Source organism: Nycticebus coucang, chromosome 14, assembly GCF_027406575.1.
Source record: "Nycticebus coucang isolate mNycCou1 chromosome 14, mNycCou1.pri, whole genome shotgun sequence".
Taxonomy (NCBI): Eukaryota; Metazoa; Chordata; class Mammalia; order Primates; family Lorisidae; genus Nycticebus; species Nycticebus coucang.
Window position 1 is genome coordinate 63,485,909 of NC_069793.1, and position 20,764 is coordinate 63,506,672.

The 20,764-nt window shown below is 36.1% G+C and overlaps 2 protein-coding genes across 2 annotated transcripts; both read left to right on the forward strand.

The window, feature by feature from the left end:
- Positions 1 to 933: 933 nt before the first annotated feature.
- On the forward strand, positions 934 to 1,887 carry LOC128565791 (olfactory receptor 51F1). Its single transcript, XM_053562511.1, has one exon. The coding sequence runs from the start codon at positions 949 to 951 to the stop codon at positions 1,885 to 1,887; it is 939 nt and encodes a 312-aa protein (XP_053418486.1). The 5' UTR covers positions 934 to 948.
- Positions 1,888 to 9,966: 8,079 nt separating this feature from the next.
- LOC128564503 (olfactory receptor 51F2-like) lies at positions 9,967 to 10,911 on the forward strand. The gene has a single exon (XM_053559964.1). The coding sequence runs from the start codon at positions 9,967 to 9,969 to the stop codon at positions 10,909 to 10,911; it is 945 nt and encodes a 314-aa protein (XP_053415939.1).
- The last annotated feature ends 9,853 nt before the right edge of the window (positions 10,912 to 20,764 follow it).

Here is a 20,764-nt window from a genome sequence, read left to right on the forward strand (position 1 = left end):
GAGTGCTGTGGTGTCACAGCTCACAGAAACCTTAAACTCTTGGGCTCAAGTGATTCTCTTGCCTCAGCCTCCCAAGTAGCTGGACTGCAGGTGCCAGCCATAATGCCTGGCTATTTTTTGTTGCAGTTGTCATTGTTGTTTGGTAGGCCCGGGCTGGGTTCAAACCTGCCAGCCTCAGTGTATATAGCTGGCACCATAACCATTTGAATTTTTTAATACTTAGCAGACTTGACTGTCCAAACAATTTGCACTGTTATAGGAACAACAGTGCAAATTGTTTGGACAGTCAAGTCCAAAAAATCTCATTGTTTTTATGATTCCTATAAAATCTTAATTGGTCTTGTCTTGTAAATCTACTCTCTAGGGGTGTTCACCAATACTGTTGGATTAAAATGACCAATGTACAATGAGGACTTCCAAACTTACATTACTGGAAAAAACTGGAGCTCCATGTCTGCAGATTCACATCCACATGGTCACTGTAGAACCACGTGTTTTTAAGTGGCTTTCTCTTACTCATTTTGCTCACAATATATTCAAAATTGAATAGACTGAAAATAAATAAATAAATAATTGAATGCACTGAAGTTTTTTTAACTAAGTCTTTATTCAGAGTATTCATATTATTATAAGATGATAACAATGGAGCTTAAAATCATATAGATATTAAAAAATAATTGACAAAAATGTGTACAACCATATGGATGCATATTTTTCTTAAATTTAAGGAAAAATACTTATATATTTATCAAATATACCTATTATGAATGGTAGAGGAATATCATATTAAATTTAGAGTCTTCTCAATGATGTAGAACTTACCAATGACCTTGAATAACTCTACTAACCAAAAGAAAATGTCTCTAAACATTTTTGCATAACGATGCAATTTATTCCTTCTATAGGATGTGAACATTGTGAGGACAACTACTAAAAAGCCAGGACAACATGGAAATCCTAAGCAATTTGACATCTAAATTTCCAACCTTCTTGCTTACCGGCATTCCTGGTCTAGAGTCTGTCCATGCCTGGATGTCCATTCCCTTCTGTTGTCTTTATGCCATTGCCCTCTCTGGGAACAGCATGATCCTGTTTGTCGTCATTACCCAGCAGAGTCTCCATGAACCCATGTACTATTTCCTCTCCATGCTGTCAGCCACTGATCTGGGTCTGACTATTTCTACAATGTCAACAACACTAGGTATACTGTGGTTTGATGCACGTGAAATCAGTCTAGATAGCTGCATTGTCCAGATGTTTTTTCTTCATGGATTCACTTTCCTGGAATCTGGAGTGCTTGTGGCCATGGCCTTTGACCGCTATGTGGCAATCTGTGATCCTCTGAGGTACTCTGCCACTCTCAATAATTCCAGGATCATCCAGATGGGCATCGTAATGATTTTACGTACTGTGGTACTAATAGTTCCATTGCTCTTGCTGCTTAAGCCTCTCTATTTCTGCAGAATGAATGTCCTGTCCCACTCCTACTGTTACCATCCAGATGTGATTAAATTAGCATGTTCAGACATTCGGGCTAACAGCATCTGTGGGTTAATTGATCTGATCCTGACCACAGGGATAGATACACCATGCATTGTTCTGTCTTATATCTTAATTATTCACTCTGTCCTCAGTATTGCCTCGCCTGAAGAACGGCATAAGGTCTTCAGCACCTGTGTCTCCCACATTGGAGCAGTTGCTATTTTCTATATCCCCATGTTGAGCTTGTCCTTGGTACATCGCTACGGTCGGTCAGCCCCCAAAGTGGTCCATTCAATGATGGCCAATGTGTACCTGCTTTTGCCCCCTGTGCTCAACCCCATCATCTATAGTGTAAAAACAAAACAGATCCGTAAGGCTATCCTCAATCTGCTCCTTACAAAATAAACAGAGATACTGGGGTTTGAGCAAAACCTAGTAAAAAAGCAACCTTGGTAAATTACTGCCTATTGGATATGTAATTTTGCATTTTTAATTTATTCACAAATATATGGTAAATATTGTTGCATTTTCAGTCATAAAATAGAAGTATGATGTGTCACCCAACACATTTACAGTTTAATAAGGGAAATAGGGAAATAATAAAATAACAAAAATTCCACTTCTAGAAACTATCATTTATTGAATCTTTGTTTCATGCTGAGTGATTTACTATAACAATTGCTTTTAATATTTATTCCACTTATTTTTCAAAACAGCACAACAAAATACTTAATGACACAAATTACATTTTACAGAAGAAACAGGCACAGAGATATTTAGGCCACCAAAGGCCACATGACTAATGTGGGACAGGGTTGAGATTTGGACCCAGGCATCCTGTATCTACGAATCCATGCTCTTCACCATTGTGTTGCATTCTCTACCAAAAGCATCTAGCAGAAGTGCAGTAAGATCAATATTAAGACCTGAATCTCCATGAATGCATGCCATGTCTTACAATGTTCTAGCACTATGTTAGAATATATGTTAGCTTCTTTTCTTCATGGATAAATAATAATTTAAAAGGTAGCAATAGCTAGGTCATGCCATGTAAATCATTATCCAGTGTCGAAAAGTACAAAGAAATGCTTCAGAGATGAGGCATACTCATTAATTTATTACAGAGAATGGAAAGTTTGGAGTATTAGAAAAGATCATGAAGTAGATTGCTAGGAAGTTAGGGCATAGGTTCTTAACATTTTTCTGCACAGTGGTCTCTTGAAAATTTAATGAAATCCACAATCCCTTCTTCACAGATAACACATAACACTATTTTCCATAAAATTTCAGAGGTTTCACAAATGCCTTAAAGTACCTATGTGGTTCCCTCAACCAACCAAAGAGCAAATGTAAAAAATCCTTAGTTCTCAGTCTATTCATACTTACACAGAGCTACCTCCATGGTGTCTGGTCCCTAAAAGGAGACCTATGGTGACTATTTAATACACTGATTTAGGAAGCTTTTAAAACCTGCAACTAAATAAAATGGTAAAGAAAATTCAGAGGAAAATAGATATGGTAACCAAAAGGAAGTCACATCAATTTTATTGCCACTGGAAAAGAGGTGATAGATGAGAGAAATATCCCATGCATCCCCAAACACCGGGGTCCAGCAGTCTGCTGGGGCCAGTACACACCAGCTTAGAAGAACCCATTGTGTGCATATCTTTCCAACTCTGCATTCATGAATGTCATATTAGTACCTTGAAGTCATTCATAATGAGAATATTTACACCATTGGAATTGGCAAACATTACAAACAGGACTTTTGTTTTTAAATATTCAGATTATTGGCACACCAGTGACTACAGGTGTGCTTTATGTCTGGCTTTGTGGAAAACAAAGAAATTAAAAGAGCAATAAAACACATTCCCCTGAACTCTAGAAACTTAAAATTTACTGTGTTAAACATCAATATTAGCAAAATATTATAAAATAATGAGCATAGTAATATAATTGTTCATAATACTAAAGTAAAATTTCACCCTTTGGTTGTCTGGACATCTGAGTTGAAAGGATTTCCAAAGGTGCATAGTAGAAAAGACTATTTTGGAAGCAATTCTGTAGAAGAATGTAAGAAGTATTGTGTCACAATTTTGCTATTTATGGGAGGATTTTCTCCTCGGTTTTAAATTGGTAGGTCCTATCTGTGCATAGGAATGGAGATTATGAAGAAAACAGAATTTTATTTCTTCTGTTATCTCTTTCCATCAACTTCCCTTAGGTGAATTTGATTATAAGATTTGTGTAAATAACTTAAGGAATATCTTTTGTTTGAACAATGCTATCATGTAAAGGAATTTATTTATATATTGGTTTAAAAAATTATAATTTTTATTTGTGGGAGACTTTTTTGCCTGATAATTCTATATGCTGTCTAGCTGCTTAGAACTTCAGAAAGATAAGACAAATAAGAATGTTAATGTTAAGGGACTTTTACTTTGAGATGTTTAATGTACTACATCATGGTAAAATGTGCTTCTAGATGAATCTGCTAAAGAAAAGGCTCTAGATCAGTGGTTCTCAACCTTCCCAATGCCACCATGTTAAAAAGAGGTCACAACCCACAGGTTGAGAACCGCTGCTCTAGATAGTTGAGTAGTTGAGTGACAATTCTCTGGCTGGAACTGAGCAAGTAAGAAAGATAATGATAAAGGATTTTCTTGTATGTGTTGGGAAAATCTTAAGATGAAGGCAAAAATTTGGTTGATTATACTTAGCTTAATTTTTTATTTTGTGGTCTGTACAATGTCTAGGTTACTACATACATATCTTACTAAGTATAATTCATTAAGTGGATAGATGAGCTTAGTATAAAGAGTGGGCCGTAGGTAAATTTATCAAACTAACATTTTGATAAAGTTCAATACCGCAAGGGAACACTATTAAAAGTTACTCTGGAGAGAGTTAAGGAGCAGAGTAGCTCAACCTAAGGATCCCAAGTAGACATAATTTATTCTTAGTAAAGCATCACAAGAATGGAGAAGCATGAATCTTATGTACTCCATTTTGATATGAGGACAATTAATGACAATTAAGGTCATGGTGGGGGTGAGGGAAGGGGAAAGCAGAGAGAGGGAAGGAGGGGGTGGGTGGGACCTTAATGCGTGCCACACCTTTTGAGGGCAAGACACAATTGCTAGAGGGACTTTGCCTAACAAATACAACCAGTGTAACCTGGTTTATTGTACCCTCAATGAATCCCCAACAATAAAAAAAATTAATTAAAATTAAAAAACAAAACAAAACAAACAAAGTGACAAGAAGAAAAAAAAGCTATGGGCAAGTGAAGGTAAACATTGTGGTCTACTTCTTTTCTAAGAATACTAATCTAGAGATTAGTAGCCTTTCTAGTTAACCAGTATGTAAAGCTTGTCTGTGTAACAGATTAAACAAAATGATTATGATTGTCAAAGTTTTCCTCCTTTTTAAGAGGAGGGAGAAATCCCCTAAATATACTGTCAAATGTCAAAAACAGTGTTGTCCTCAAAAACTTGGCCCACTGTTAGAGTAATCTGATTGACTGAAATATATTAAAATTCAGAAAAATGGACAAACACCATATGTACTTTCTATTAAATTGAAACTCATCAATCAAAACTTATATGCACATATGGAAAAACACTCATCAAAACTCATGTAGGTGGAAGAATGAGCAGGGAATAGGTAAATTCCCACCTAATGGGTATCATGCACACTATCTGGGTGATGGGCACACTTACAACTTTGACCCAAATGGTACAAAAGCAATTTATGTAACCAACACATTTGTACCCGGTTAATATTCTGAAATAAAAACTTTGAAAAAATTAATGGAACTATGGAAAGCTCTCTCTTGGGGTATGCTCTTTTAAGGTGGACTTGAGTGCATCTCCAATTTTGATTGACCTTCTTAGAAAAGGTCAACCAGAAGGTAGGGTAAAACTCAAGGAAAATTTCTAGAATAGAAAAAAATGATATATTTCAAAACAATATTTACAATGAGATGCTTATAGAATAATGTTTAAACATCATAATCATAATCACAGCTAATAGGTATTGACTTTTTGACAGCAAATAGAAAAGCTAGGATGAAAACACATGCTCCTTTTTCATTCTGTTTCTGTCTTAATGCTACAATTTACATATCCATTTCTCCATAACCTAGTACACCAACTTCTAATTGTGATTTCTGCCTTTTTCTCCCTTCTCACTGGCATTTCAGTAATTAATGGGGAAAAATGAATCAATATTTTTCTTTCAGAAGGATGGATCCTATTGACATCCCCAGCCTTGAAATAAGATACTTACTTACCTACTTCATTATACAGGTTCCAACTAGGCATTCTTTATCACCATTCTTCTGATGCATCATTCTACTTCTCTTCTCATTCTAAAATACCACATTCCCTGCTCTTTTGATTTTAATTTACATTAAATTTATATTTCCATATCTTTTAAAATATTTTTCTTCAATATCAACTCTAATATATAGTTCTTATTAACTATCTCCTACAATTTTAAGACCTTTAACATCTTTAGTTTATTTATTACTATCAAATAAACATATTGTCTTGAATTGAATATTCTTTCAATGTGCATTTGATCTTCTCTACTGGAACCCTTATTTAGCATCACATCCATGAGACTTAGCACACACCTGGGCACACATTGTTGGGAATACTAGAAAAATGAGGACCAGCAAAGGATAATGTTTAAATTCTAATCTAGAATGAATCAAAGTGTGATTTCTAAATGTAAATATTGAAACCATTAAGAACACTAAAAAACACTTTATTTAGTTGAAGCTCAATTGTGTATCAAACTAAAGAAAGTAAAGGAGAAAAGCAATGGGATTATACAAAATAGTTATACACTTTCTATGCTTATCCACCCTGCTCTGCTTCCTTGATGGCCAGTCAGCATCAAGATTTTTTGTGGACTTCCTGGGATGACCTAAATATTATACCTATGATATAGGGAGTTTAATTTAACTATTAATTATTTATATTAGTGCTATATTACTTTAGGTGGAAAAGGTGATGCAGCTTATGAGGGTTAATTATATGTCGATTTGGCTATACTATAGTGCACAGATATTTGGTTAAACACCAGTTTGAATATTGCTGTAAAAGTACTGTTTAGATAATATTAACTTTTAAATCAGTAGGCATTGGGTAAACCATATTAATCTTTAATGTGAGTTGGCCTCATTCAACCAATTGAAGGTCATGAAAAAAAGAGTGAGGTCTCCTGAGGAAGAAGGAATTCTTTCTTCTGATTGCCTTTGACTTGAGATTCAAGATCAACTCTTCCCTGGATCTCCACCCTGCCACCACAGTCAAATGAGACAATTTCTTAAAATTAATATCTCTCTCTCTCTCTCTCACAATCGGTTTTGTTCTGCTAAAGAACCCTGACAAATACACATGTATTCCTCCTCTTTCCTACTCAACAAAGCGTGTTCTCACAAATACCTGTAGTTGGTAAATATTTACAACACAAACTTTTCATCAAGAGATGAATAGAAAAATATGAGTGGACTATTGACAAAGACAACATGGGGAAATCTCAAAACATCATGCTGAGCCACAGCAGCCAGTAACAAGAATACATTCCATTTAATTCTGTGTATATAAAACTCCAGGAAAAAAAAACAAATCTAACATGTAGTGACATAAAGCAAAACAGACCAACAATTTCTCAGTGCCAGGATAGGTGAGAATTACATGATGTGGAAATAGTACAATTTTGATGATGATGAAAATGTGCCATTTCCAACTGTCATGACTTTTACACAGGTGTATAAATTTGTCAAAAACTCATCAAAATATACACATAAAGTGAATGCATGTTATCTAGATAAACAACCTGTCAATTTAAATGATATAAAATAAATGCTTATTTTTATTTTATAGCAAATATGAAATAAGAAAATATAACCAAAAGCATTTATAAAGTACAATGTAAATATGAATTATTTTATACCATAAAAATAACAAAAATATTTTTCTGAAATAGTTTCTATTTTATTGCATGTGCTGCTAAAACTTCCTGTAGAAACAGCCATATCCATGGAGTCTACATGACTTTGTAGTTTTACTTTGCCTCTTGCCTCTGATTCATATGAATCCACTTAACAAACATTAGTTTTATACCTGCTATGTTCCAAGATAATATGTAAATATCTGATACTCTACTTAGTTACACATGAATGTCCATTTAATAAAATATTTCAAAAATTATATGACATAAGAGTCACATAAGATCTTTATGCCAAACATGTCTACTGTAAGGAATAATGTAGTTTTTTTAACACTTCAGCATGTGTTTGCATATGTACACACATGTAAACACATTCCCAAAATCACTGCAGAAAAATAGTTTATCTTTTGTTTCTATTTTATTTTAATTTTTTTAAACATTGCCAGAGAACAACTTCCCTATCTGTGTTGAATAGCAGAGTGGCATAGAATTCTCCCCAAGGCACATTAGTCCCATGTGGTTAAATGACTACTTTATCAGGGTTCCTTATTGAAATTATCCATTCGTAAATATAAGAGAGTTATCCTTACAGATCTAAACCTGACAATGAGGGAAAAATGTTACTGCTAGTATAAAAGTTAAATCAAGGAGTTGACCTCAGAATGGCACGTTGTTTTCTTCAAATAAAGTATTCTAATGGTTTTTAGTCCCACCATGATCAATTTAGCATAGAGGGATGAAAGAAAGAATTTCTTGAAAGTGAAGACACCAATTCCCCATCAAGTCTCTGATATTTCTACTTCAGCATCATCATTGGTATCACAACTAGTTCTCCACATCTTGAAAGGTAAGAACCTTCTTGCTCACTTCTGTCTTCTGGCCTCCAAGTCCTTAGAGCTCTTGACTATACTCATTTTCAGTTATTTTGCTCTATTCACCAGGCTTCATCCTTATATTGACTTCCTAAACTTCATTGTTTTTGAGATATCTTTGTGTGAATGCTTCATCTCATAGAAACTGTGCTCACTATCATATGTGCATCATTTTCTAAAATTTATTTAACTTTTTATAATTGACAGATAAGATTGTATTCATAATGTACAACATAATGTTTTAATGTATATATGTTATGAAATTGTTAAATTTAGCTAGTTAACATATGTATTACTTCACATAGTTATAATTTTTATAGTGAGCACACAACATCCACCATCCATTCATGATATTTGTTCAGTTTTTCTATAACATGTTTTCATTTTTATCCTCACAATATACCAAATGCATTATCTCTATCAATGATTTCTGTGTTTCAAATATATTTCCAAGTATCTTATTAGCCTCTGAATTCCATATATTTTTAACCTGTATGTTTTCTTTTATTTTTTGAAGCAAGGTCTCACTGTATTGACCAAGTTGGTCTCAAAATCCTGGCCACAAGCCATCCTCTCACCTGAACTTCTCAAAGTGCTGGGTTTATAGGTGCAACTCACTGCACCAGGCCAGCGAATTTCTTTCAAAACTAGTGTGCATCAGAATTATTTGGTTGGCTGAGAACTACACCCAGCTATGTGTTTCCTTTTAAAGATAAAGTACATACCATAGTGTTTGATAGCATAGCCTCTAGAGCCATATTGTCTCAGATTCAATCCAAACTACACCACTTTCTAGGGTTGTGACCAGGAGCAATGTATTCAAACCTCTAAACTACAGGTTTTACCCCATGATGACTAGCTTGTATCTCTCTGATAATAGTATCTCTCTCTTCATCTTGCCATGGGAATAAGCATTTAGAACAAGCCTCTCACATATCATGTAAGTAATCATGTCACCTGTGTAATTTTACCTGAATGATTTTTTTTTAGAGTCTAAAAGTAGAAATTAGTGTTAAGAATAGGTAGGGCAGCTATTTTTCTCTTGATTTAACAAGAGAATAGTGGCTTATTTCATGATACTAAACCAGATTTTATGTTATGCAGTAAGAGGGCATTAATATCTAGATTCATTGGAATGGAAACAGTTTTCTTCAAGTCAGCACACGTAATCACTGAGAGTGAGCTGGAATCTAAGGTAGATTCATAGTTTCATCATCTCTCTGAAATAAACATGAATCTTCTTAATAAGTAAGTGTAATATAACTCATTTATTAACTGTACACTATAAGTCCTCAATTTTTATTTAAAAAATTAGTTCTCCTGCAAGGCAGATTCCTAATAATTAGTGACCAAAAGAACAAGGAAAATAAACAACTGACAAACAATAAATATCTACTAACCAAGGCACTTTATTAAGCAAAGATTAATACAAAATCAACCATTTCCTCATGCAAAACCACTAAAAAGATCTAACAGCTTAGTTAAAAAGTAAATCATATACATGCAATAAAGTGACTAAGAATGTAAAATTATAAATAATAAATGCTAACTGTTCCATTAAAAATAAAAGTAGATACTAAACAAAATTTTATCTCAGAGCTTCCAGATATTAAAACAGAATTCTGCTCCCACAGACTGCATCTTTCTTATGCCAACCTTCCCTAACTCCACTTCCACTACTTTCCTCCTGACGGGAGTCCCCGGACTTGAATGGGCCCATGCCTGGCTCTCCATCCCCTTCTGCTGCCTCTATGTAACTGCCCTTTCTGGGAATACCTTGATTCTATTCGTCGTCCTCACTGAGCCAAGCCTCCATGAGCCCATGTACTATTTCCTCTCCATGTTGTCCACCACTGACATCGGCTTATGCATCTCTACCCTGGTGACGGTGCTGGGAATCTTCTGGCTCAATGCCCGGGAGATCAGCTTCAATGCTTGTTTATCGCAGATGTTCTTCAACCATTTTTTCACTGTCATGGAATCCTCAGTGCTCCTGGCTATGGCCTTTGATCGTTTTGTGGCCATTTCTAATCCTCTGAGATATGCCTCTATCTTAACTGACCTTAAAATAGTACAAATTGGCGCAGCCATCCTCACCAGGGGAACAGTGATACTAATACCGCTGGTGGTGCTGCTTAAGCGACTGTCCTTCTGTCGCAGCCATGTGCTCCGCCACTCCTACTGCTTCCACCCTGATGTGATGAAGCTTTCGTGTTCAGACACGAAGGTCAACAGTGCATTTGGACTGACTGCCATCATCTCCACCGCTGGAGTGGACTCCATCTTCATCCTGCTCTCCTACGTCCTCATCATCCGCTCGGTTCTCAGCATCGCATCCCCAGAGGAGAGGAAGAAGGCCTTTGGCACCTGCGTCTCTCACATCACCGCTGTGGCCATCTTCTACATCCCTTTAATCAGCTTGTCCTTTGTTCATAGATTCGGAAAACACGCTCCGCCCTTTGTGCCCACCCTCGTTGCTAATCTCTACCTCCTCCTTCCACCTGTGATGAATCCTATCATCTACAGTGTGAAAACGAAGCAGATTCAGAAAGCTGTGCTCAAACTAGTGTGTTCTAAGATAACTCAGATTTAGCATTTACTATTCTTAGAATGTTCTTCTAAAGTTCTTTTTTAAATGTTCATATGTTGTTCACAAATGTTCACATTTTACTTAATGACCCCATATTTATATGACATTCACTGTTTTTCTCTTACATTTTTAGTTTAGAATGATGTTCACTTCTGTTAAATATTTTATTAAATAGCTACAAATGATTATCTCAGATCATATCTTGAGGATTTTTCTGCTCTACACTCTCTGTCATGGTTTTTCTAGGTTAATATTACAAATGACCTGTTTCACCACAACACTATTTTTAATTTAAAATAAAAACACCTTTTACATTTATCTGCTTATAAAATTGAAGCTGCATTCTGACATTCTAGTTCTTGAAGACTTTCACCACCTAGATTTAGTTGATATTTTACTTAAATCCTTTCTTTTATTGACCAACTCTGTCTCTTAACAAAATGATGCATTAACTCTTTTTTCAGATATATTTCAGTTCCTTATTTACTTGTGCTTGTTCACATCTCTTGGAATCTCCATAATTGTCCCCTCACTACCTTCAAATTCCACCTGCTTTTTAAGGCCCATCTAAAATATTACCCATGTTATTCTCTTCATACCCAGTACTCAGATTTTTATCCTTTCTTTTCATTACATTTTAATAATGTTTTAGATGCATCTTCTTATGGTGCATTTGATTATTATGTCTCCTACTGAACATATCCTAAGGATAAAAAAAATTTATATTCTTTGAACTTTTGAAATTACTAGCATAGTACCATTCAAATAGGAGGTACTCCATGATTTTTCTAAATTTTCTACAACATAACAAATTGTCACCTTCTCCATTTGAATGATTGCTAAGATAATCCATTCAATTCTATTGATTGGACACCTAATTTAATTTTTTAAGATTTCATGTTAAACCAAATTTTTCTTTTTATATAACAAAAATAATGATCATTCTGACTTTTATAAATAAGTATAAAGAAGCCAAGAATCCTAATGTTGTGGTGCCTAAAACTTACCTACTTACCTATATCATAGTCAAAAGCCACAAATAAATTAAACCCTTTCCCAGATTTTGGTCAAAATGTGTTTTAGATAGATCCAAAACATCGTGTGGATGTGCTTCCTTCTTTCCAGCTCCCTTTCAGGACTTATATCTATGATATGAAAATTCCTTAATTATTTCTAGTAGCTGCTTTCTATGTGCTCACTCTTTCTGCCTTATCCCATTCTATAATTTTCATTGCCATCAAAGTGACAATTTATTAACCTAAATTTTAATAAAGAATAGAGTGATAGATAATAGAGGCAGGGAAGGGTGTGAGAGAGGGAAGGAGAAATGAAGAGAGGTTGGTGAATGGGTATAAACTTGTAGTTAGAAGAAATAAGTTCTAATGTTGGATGGAAGACTAGAGTGACCAAAGTTAGCAACAAGATATTGCATATTTTAAGGTAGGTGGAAAAGAGGACATGAAATGTTACCAAGATATAGAAAAGGTAAACACTTAAGGTGATGGATATTACACATTTGATGCATGTAAAAAACATTGACCTTAGTATGTAAAATATTATATATCATTGAAATAAAAATACTGATTGAACTAATGATGTAGAAAACAAAAATTAACTTTTAATTATGTATAAAATATATTTATATATTATTATTGGAAAATATGGCATTATAGAAATACTAAAAGTCTCTTTCACACTTCTGCATTAAATTTTCCACCAAAAATAAATACTGGGTAAAGAGAGTTTATTTTGAAGATTATCTCAGAAAGTACAAGTGAGAAAAGGGAGATTTAAAAGGGAAAAGATAAATAAAACATGTATTAATGAGTAGGTAACCACTGTGGACATCTGGAATTCAGTTTTCATGAAACCACTTCAATAACTGAAAAACACAGATCTCAGGACATTCCCTTCAGAAGACAGAGTCAAACATACAATCTATTCAGTCTCATGTTCAGGGATAGAAGGATAAATACTGAGGATATTACTCCCTTAATTAGGTTGTAAATATCTGATAATATATCATATATTATATGATAATATATCTCTAACACTAGAGAAAAGTCATAGGTAGTAAAGTGGAGAGTAGATGGTAAAGATTGAAAGCCAAAAATATGATGGGAGAATCTACCTTCCACTGCTTGCATATGAATTGAGAAGGGTGCTAACATAATATAAGGCAGAGAACCTATTCCAGCTGCCACAATCCACTTCTATGACCACCCAGAGTCCTTTGTATCCATTTTTATTTTTACCTGATACTAATGCTTCTGATTACTAGCTGGCCACTATCTGTAAGAACTATTCAATAACCAATGGTTAGTGAAGGAACAACAGTCCCATCAGCTGCGGATGGTTTTGAGGCCATAACTAATTTTCATTATTACCTTTATCCATCATTTTTTCCCCAAATTTCCCTCCCTCTCAACAGTTTCCAATGATTTAGGTTTCAGGCCATTGAAGTAATCTAGTGCTTTTCCCTTGAAAAATGTAATTCCTGGTTACATTTCCCTATGTCATAACTTCTACAATTGCTCTTTTGTTCCTTTTGTTTTACAAGCTTCATTGAAGTATAATTGATATACCAAAAACTTTATGTATTTAATGTATACAATTTGATGAGATTGGATATATGCATAGACCTCTGAAATCATCAAAACAATAAAGGTGGTAAACATATTCTTCACTTCCAAAAGTTTCCTCCTACCCCTCTGAATTTGTTTTTTTTGTTTGTTTGTTTTTGTAGGAGGAACGTGTAACATAAAACTCACCATCTTAACAAGTTCTCAAGTGCATAATACAGTATTATTAATTATAGGCACTATGGTGTACAGAAGATTTCTAGATCTTATTCAACTTGTATAAGCAATACTTTATACATGTTGAAAATTCCTTTTCCCCAAATTGCCCTTTTACTCTTATCACCAATCATTAGACACTAAGATTTGCCCCAGTGAATCTTCCAAATTTCAGATGTAATCTTTCCTACTCTCATTGTGTAGCAACAACCCTAGCTCCTCGTGGTAATGAGGCAATTACCTCACTAGTACACTATTTTTTTTCTTTCCTACTGTTTAGCTGGTGTGAGTATAAGTGACCAGTTATAGGAGTATTAGAACATTTGCGATTCTCCAGAATCTAATTTTGCAGTAAAAGCAAAAACAGAGTCCCCAAGTAAGCCATTGAACTGATGGTGAAAAAAGCCAATTGTATTTCCAAACCTGGGTTTCCAGACCTACTGACAAAGCATCACAAAAAAAAATCTATTGAGTCAGTATACAAGCTATAGGCCAGTGCCTGAAGATCATCACCAAGATTACACCTCAGTTCAGCCTTTAAAAGATCATACCAACGTTTTATCAATCCAACAATTTCCAGTTGGTGCATTATATGGAAAGAATAATGGATCTCATGGTTATCTGCCCATTTTCACATCACAAAATACGTCCCTCAGAGAGTGGTGCTAAAAGAGGCCCTATGTTCTGAGGCAGGAGACTTATATTCAGAAAAAGGGATAAGACTAGAAAGGATACATTGCTACCCCTAAGGTGGAAGAGGTCTTATGCAGTTAATTTGCCAACAAATTTTTAGTTTCTCTCCTTTATGTGTCCCACCATATGCAAGACATAATGTCGACTTCTGCTGCTAGCAGGTGCACACTGGCAGCTGCAGTATCTAAATTAGCACTGATGAGAATGCTCGCCAGGGAACATTTAAATGAGCTAACACTAGCCCATAACTTTGTGCCCAGACTCACAGGCCTTCCTCCATGCTCCTTTTCTTGGTCTCATTATCTTCACTCTTCTACTCCAGCTATTCTATGCCCTTGATTTACCAAAACATATTTCTCCACTTCCCAAGAATCTTTGCATATCGTATACAATTTTTCCTTTCAAAAAATGAGATAATCGAATGAACAGCAAAAGTCATGAGTTAGCAAAAAGTTCAGTTTGCTTTCATCTAACTTTTTCGTATAGCCTTTTCAGCACTTCCAAATAATAAACTACATTAACTGATCAGTTGTTACAAATTCATAATGAATAATCTCTTTGCTGTAAAAAAAAAAAAAGATTAGCAACTTAATTTTGACTCTTGATTTGGACTGACAGAACTTTTTCAGTTGTGAGAATTGGCTGGGTTCCATTATGAAAATTGACACTTTGTTTCAAGGTCATATTGATACACCCAGGTTTCGTCACCAGTGATAACATGGCCCAAAGCATCATCTTTCCTCTCCAAAAGTTCTTTGCAAACTTCAGTTCTCCTTTGTTTTTATTCATCAGTGAGTTTCCTTAGGACCATTTTTGCACGCAACTTTCTTAAGCCAAGATTTTCAGTTAATATTTTCCTAACTGTTTGGGTTTCTCTGTGGATGTTTACTTAGTCTGCTATACTTCCCACAGATGACTATTTTAACACAAAATTTGACAAATTTTTGCAATGTTTTACCACTTCCTTACCTTACTTGCCACTCTGACCTTTCTTATACAGTAATGCTTTCTCTCTCCTCAGAGAAAACATTTTATCCATTTGTACACTGCTATTTACTTCAGGCACTATCCCCATAAAAATAAATAAATAAAAATAGCTGGGCGTTGTGGTGGGTGCCTGTAGTCCCAGCTACTCAGGAGGCTGAGGCAGGAGAATTGCCTAAGCCCAGGAGTTGGAGGTTGCTGTGAGGTGTGTGACGCCATGGCACTCTACCGAGGGCAATAAAGTGAAACTCTGTCTCTACAAAAAAAAGACAAAAACCCTATTAAAAAAAAAAAAAAAGAAACTAAGTTCCAATAAGAAACTAAGCAAAGAAATTTTAGACTTAAACATAACCATACAACAAATGGATTTAACAGACATGTTCAGAACATTCCATCCTAACAAAACTGAATACACATTCTTCTTATCAGCCCATGGAACATCCTCCAATATCCTCACATCTTAGGTCACAAGTCTAACCTCAGCAAATTTAAAATAATAGAAATTATTCCTTGCATCTTCTCAGACCATCATGGAATAAAAGTGGAACTTAGTAACAACAGGAATTTGCATATCATACAAAAACATGGAAACTAAATAACCTTATGCTGAGTGATAGCTGGGTCATAGATGAGATTAAGAAGGAAATTACCAAATTTTTGAAATAAAACAATAATGAAGACATGAATTACCAGAACCTACGGGTTACCACAAAGGCAGTACTAAGAGGGAAATTCATAGCTTTGCAAGCCTTCCTCAAGAAAACAGAAAAAGAGGAAGATGTCTCTAATGGGACATCTCAAGCAACTGGAAATGGAAGAAAATTCCAATCCTGAGCCCAGCAAAAGAAAAGAAATAACCAAAATTAGAACAGAATTAAATGAAATTAAAATCAAAGGATTCTACAACAGATAGAATCTGGGTGTGCCAGAGGTGCAAAGTGGGGAAGAAGGCATCAACCTTCCCAGACAGATCTATTTGCTGGGTGGCTCTTCCTGACTCCATGCAGCAGTGGAGCAAGCCATATCAGAATAGTCACCAGATTCCTGTGATCCAGTTGCCAGAGACCTTTTAAACTCTCCCACCTGAGACAGGTGGTGACTGAGAAAATTGATTTGGACCTTTTGAACTGAGCCAATCGCCTGAGGACTATTCAGGTGGTGTACTGGGTGTGTGGTTGTAGGAAGGTTTGACTTTCCTTTTCTAATTGTTACCTGTGGTGGGTGGGGTGACTTAATTCCTAGCGTTTCTCCACAGCTGAGACTTCAACCCGGAGTAACTGTTTCACTAGGATCGAACAGAAACCAGCTGCAAACAAGACAGAAACACTTAGCTCCAACACACCAAACAGATCCCCAGTTTCTCAGGCCATAGCACTGTACGGGTCCTGGACAAAGCTCCAGGGAAAAAATCAAAAAGTGTAAAACAAATATTGGGTGGAATCAGCAGAAAAACTCTGGTAACATGAATAACCGGAATAGATCAACACCCCCCAAGGAAAGATATGACAATGTAACTGAAGATGCCATTAATAAACAGCTGGCCAAGACGTCAGAAATCGAATTCAGAATTTGGATTGCAAACAAGATTAATAAAATGGAGGAAAATTTGGAATTAGAAACTCGAGGAGCAATTCAAAACTCGGAATTAGAAATTCGAGGAGAAATTCAAAAGTTGTCTCAAGAATTTAACGAATTTAAAGACAAAACCACCAAAAATTTTGACACACTGAAGCAAGAATTTGCAGCCCTCAAAGATCTGAAAAATACAGTAGAATCCATCATTAACAGATTGGAGCAAGCAGAAGAAAGGATTTCTGACATTGAACACAAAGCCTTTGAACACTCCCAAACTCTCAAAGAGGAAGAGAAAATGGAGAGTAAAAATGGATCATCCTCTCAGAGAGCTCTGGCATAATTCGAAGAAGGCTAATATCTGCCTCATAGCAATCCCTGAAAATGATGAAGTGGCCTTGCTAGGCACAGAGGCCCTTCTCCATGAAATTATGAAAGAGAATTTTCCAGATATGCCTAGAGATTCTGAAATTCAGATAGCAGACAGTTTCAGAAACCCAGCATGACACAATCCCAATAAGACATCCCCCAGGCATATCGTAATTCACTTCACTAAAGTTAATATGAAGGAGAAAATTCTCAAAGCAGCCAGATGTAAGAAATCCATTACCAGGAGGAGAGCAAGATGGCGGCCAAGTAACAGCTTCCTTGCATCTGAGTACCGTGAGTCTGGGGAGATAGGACTCCAGTCATCTCTGGCTGGTGGGATCTGCCTATCATCACCTCTGTGAGGATACAGGAAGTCAGTGAGAGACTTCTGGACCCAAAGAGGAGGACTAAAACAGTGGAAAAGCCGCAAGTGGTCGAGTGTGTTCAATTGTTCTAAACCCGCCCACAACTGTAAGTTCAGTAGCAGCAAGACTGCAAACCAGAAAGGACTTACCTGTGAACTGTTTTGGTGTCTTTGGACTTGGCACTCAGTTGAACTGCCTTGGGGAGAGCCTGAGCGGGAGTGCGGAGAACTTTGGCCATTGCCTAGGGCCCCAGTCTGAGCCGCTGAGCCAGACGGAGCTAATAGTGTTTCGCTGTGGGCCACAGGGAGCCATTGTGAGTGATCTGCCCCAGCAAGCCCCGCCCTCAGGGTCGCAGAGTTAGAATTGGGTGGGAGGTGGTAACCTAGCGACTGAGTAGCCTAAGGGTGGGGTCTGAGCCGCCTTGCAGCCCTAACCCTCAGAGGCAGAGTGAGACCAGTTTTGGGACACAGGGTAAGTGGATAGCCACTTCAGCAGTGATTCCAGCAACAAGCACTTTCCTGGGAAAGCATCTGCTCAGCAAGTTTAAAAGTTCAAAGTGCCTTTTAAGTGGGCTGAAGAGAAATTTAGGGTGTCTACCTGCTGGGGTTTGAGAAATCAGCAGCCTCCAGTCGTATCAGAACTGTGATTAACATCTCATAACCCAGAAGACCACGTGTTGCCCAGACATATTCAACAACATATACATACTGCTTTGTTTCTGCTTGTGTTTTGTTTTGTTTTCTGTTTGTTTGGTTGGGGGGTTTTGTTTATTTTGATGTTATTGATGTTGTTTTGTTTTTAAATTTCAACCATCTCCATACAGATCTTTTTTCTTTCTCAATTTTATTAGTTTAATTACAATTTCCCATTGCTGCCTTTTTCAATAACTAGAACTTCATTTATGCTAGTGTTTCTACGGATATTATTTGGTTTTTCACCCAATTTTATTCCATAAATGTTTCGGTCTGCTTGTTTTGGTTTCATTTATAGCATTTTTATCTTTCCTCTCTACTTGGTAGAGGTGGGGTACTGTGTCTGATCAGGTTAGCAAAGAGCTGTGGACCTCAAGGGAACCACCCAACTGGGCAACCCCACAAGGTGGGTTTTTTTTAAGGTTGTGTCAAAATACCCTACTATACACCTATATTGCTCTGTCTCCCTCTTTTTGTGCCTCTCTTCTTTTTGTCAGATCACCTCAACTCTAACTGAGCTTCTCCAAGACACATTGTGATGAACCTGTCCAAAGTCAAGACAAAAGACAAGATTGTGCAAGCTTCCAGGACTAAGTGGCAACTGACCTACAGAGGCAAATCCAACAGAGTCACTGCAGACTTTTCTAATGAAACTTTCCAAGCGAGAAGACAATGGTCATCTACCTTTAATCTACTTAAAAAGAACAATTTTAAGCCCAGAATTCTGTACCCTGCTAAGCTAAGGTTAAAAATTGACGGAGAAATCAAATCATTTATGGATATACAAACATTGAGGAAATTTGCCACAAAAAGACCAGCTCTACAGGAAATACTTCAACCTGTTCTGCATACTGACCACCACAATGAATCAGCAGCAAAGTAAGAACTCAGAAATTAAAGGGCAGAACCTAACCTCCACACTGATGCAAAAGATAAAACTAAGCAATGGACTCTCATCAAATAAGATGAATAGAATACTACCACAGTTATCAATTATCTCAATAAATGTTAATGACTTGAATTCCCCACTGAAGAGACATAGATTGGCTGACTGGATTAAAAAACACAAGCCATCCATATACTGTCTGCAAGAAACACACCTGGCTTCAAAAGACAAATTCAAGCTCTGAGTAAAGGGTTGTAAGGCAATTTTTCAGGCAAATGGCTTTCAGAAGAAAAGAGGAGTGGCAATCTTATTTTCAGATACATGTGGATTTAAAGCAACTAAAGTCAAAAAAGACAAAGATGGTCACTTTATATTGGTCAAGGGAAAAATACAACAAGAAGACATTTCAATTCTAAATATTTATGCACCCAATTAAAATGCTCCCAGATTCTTCAAACAGACTTTACTCAGTCTAAGCAATATGATATCTGAAAATACCATAATAACAGGGGACTTTAACACTCCTCTTACAGAGCTGGAAAGATCCTCTAAGCAGAAATTAAACAAAGATATAAGAGATTTAAATGAGACCCTAGAACAACTGTGCATGATCGATGCATATCAAACACTCCATCCCAAAGATGAAGAATATACATTCTTCTCATCACCCCATGGAACATTCTCCAAAATTGATCATATCCTGGAACACAAAACAAATATCAACAGAATCAAAAGAATTGAAATTTTACCTTGTATCTTCTCAGACCATAAGGCACTAGAGGTGGAACTCAACTCTAACAAAAATGCTCGACCCCACCCAAAGGCATGGAAATTAAACAATCTTCTGTTGAATAACAGATGGGTGCACGAAGAAATAAAACAGGAAATCATTAACTTCCTTGAGCATAACAACAATGAAGACACAAGCTACCAAAACCTGTGGGATACTGTAAAAGCAGTTTTGAGAGGAAAATTCATCACTTTAGATGCCTACATTCAAAAAACAGAAAGAGAGCACATCAACAATCTCACAAGCCATCTTATGGAATTGGAAAAAGAAGAACAATCTAAGTCTAAATCAGTAGAAGAAAAGAAATATCCAAAAATCAAATCAGAGATCAATGAAATTGAAAACAAAAGAATCATTCAGAAAATTAATGAAACAAGGAGTTGGTTTTTTGAAAAAATAAATAAAATAGATAAACCATTGGCCAGACTAACGAGGAATAGAAAAGTAAAATCTCTAGTAACCTCAATCAGAAATGATAAAGGGGAAATAACAACTCATCCCACAGAGATACAAGAGATCATCTCTGAATACTACCAGAAACTCTATGCCCAGAAATTTGACAATGTGAAGGAAATGGATCAATATTTGGAATCACCCTCGCCCTAGACTTAGCCAGGAAGAAATAGAGCTCCTGAACAGACCAATTTCAAGCACTGAGATCAAAGAAACAATAAAAAAATCTTCCAACCAAAAATTGCCCTGGTCCA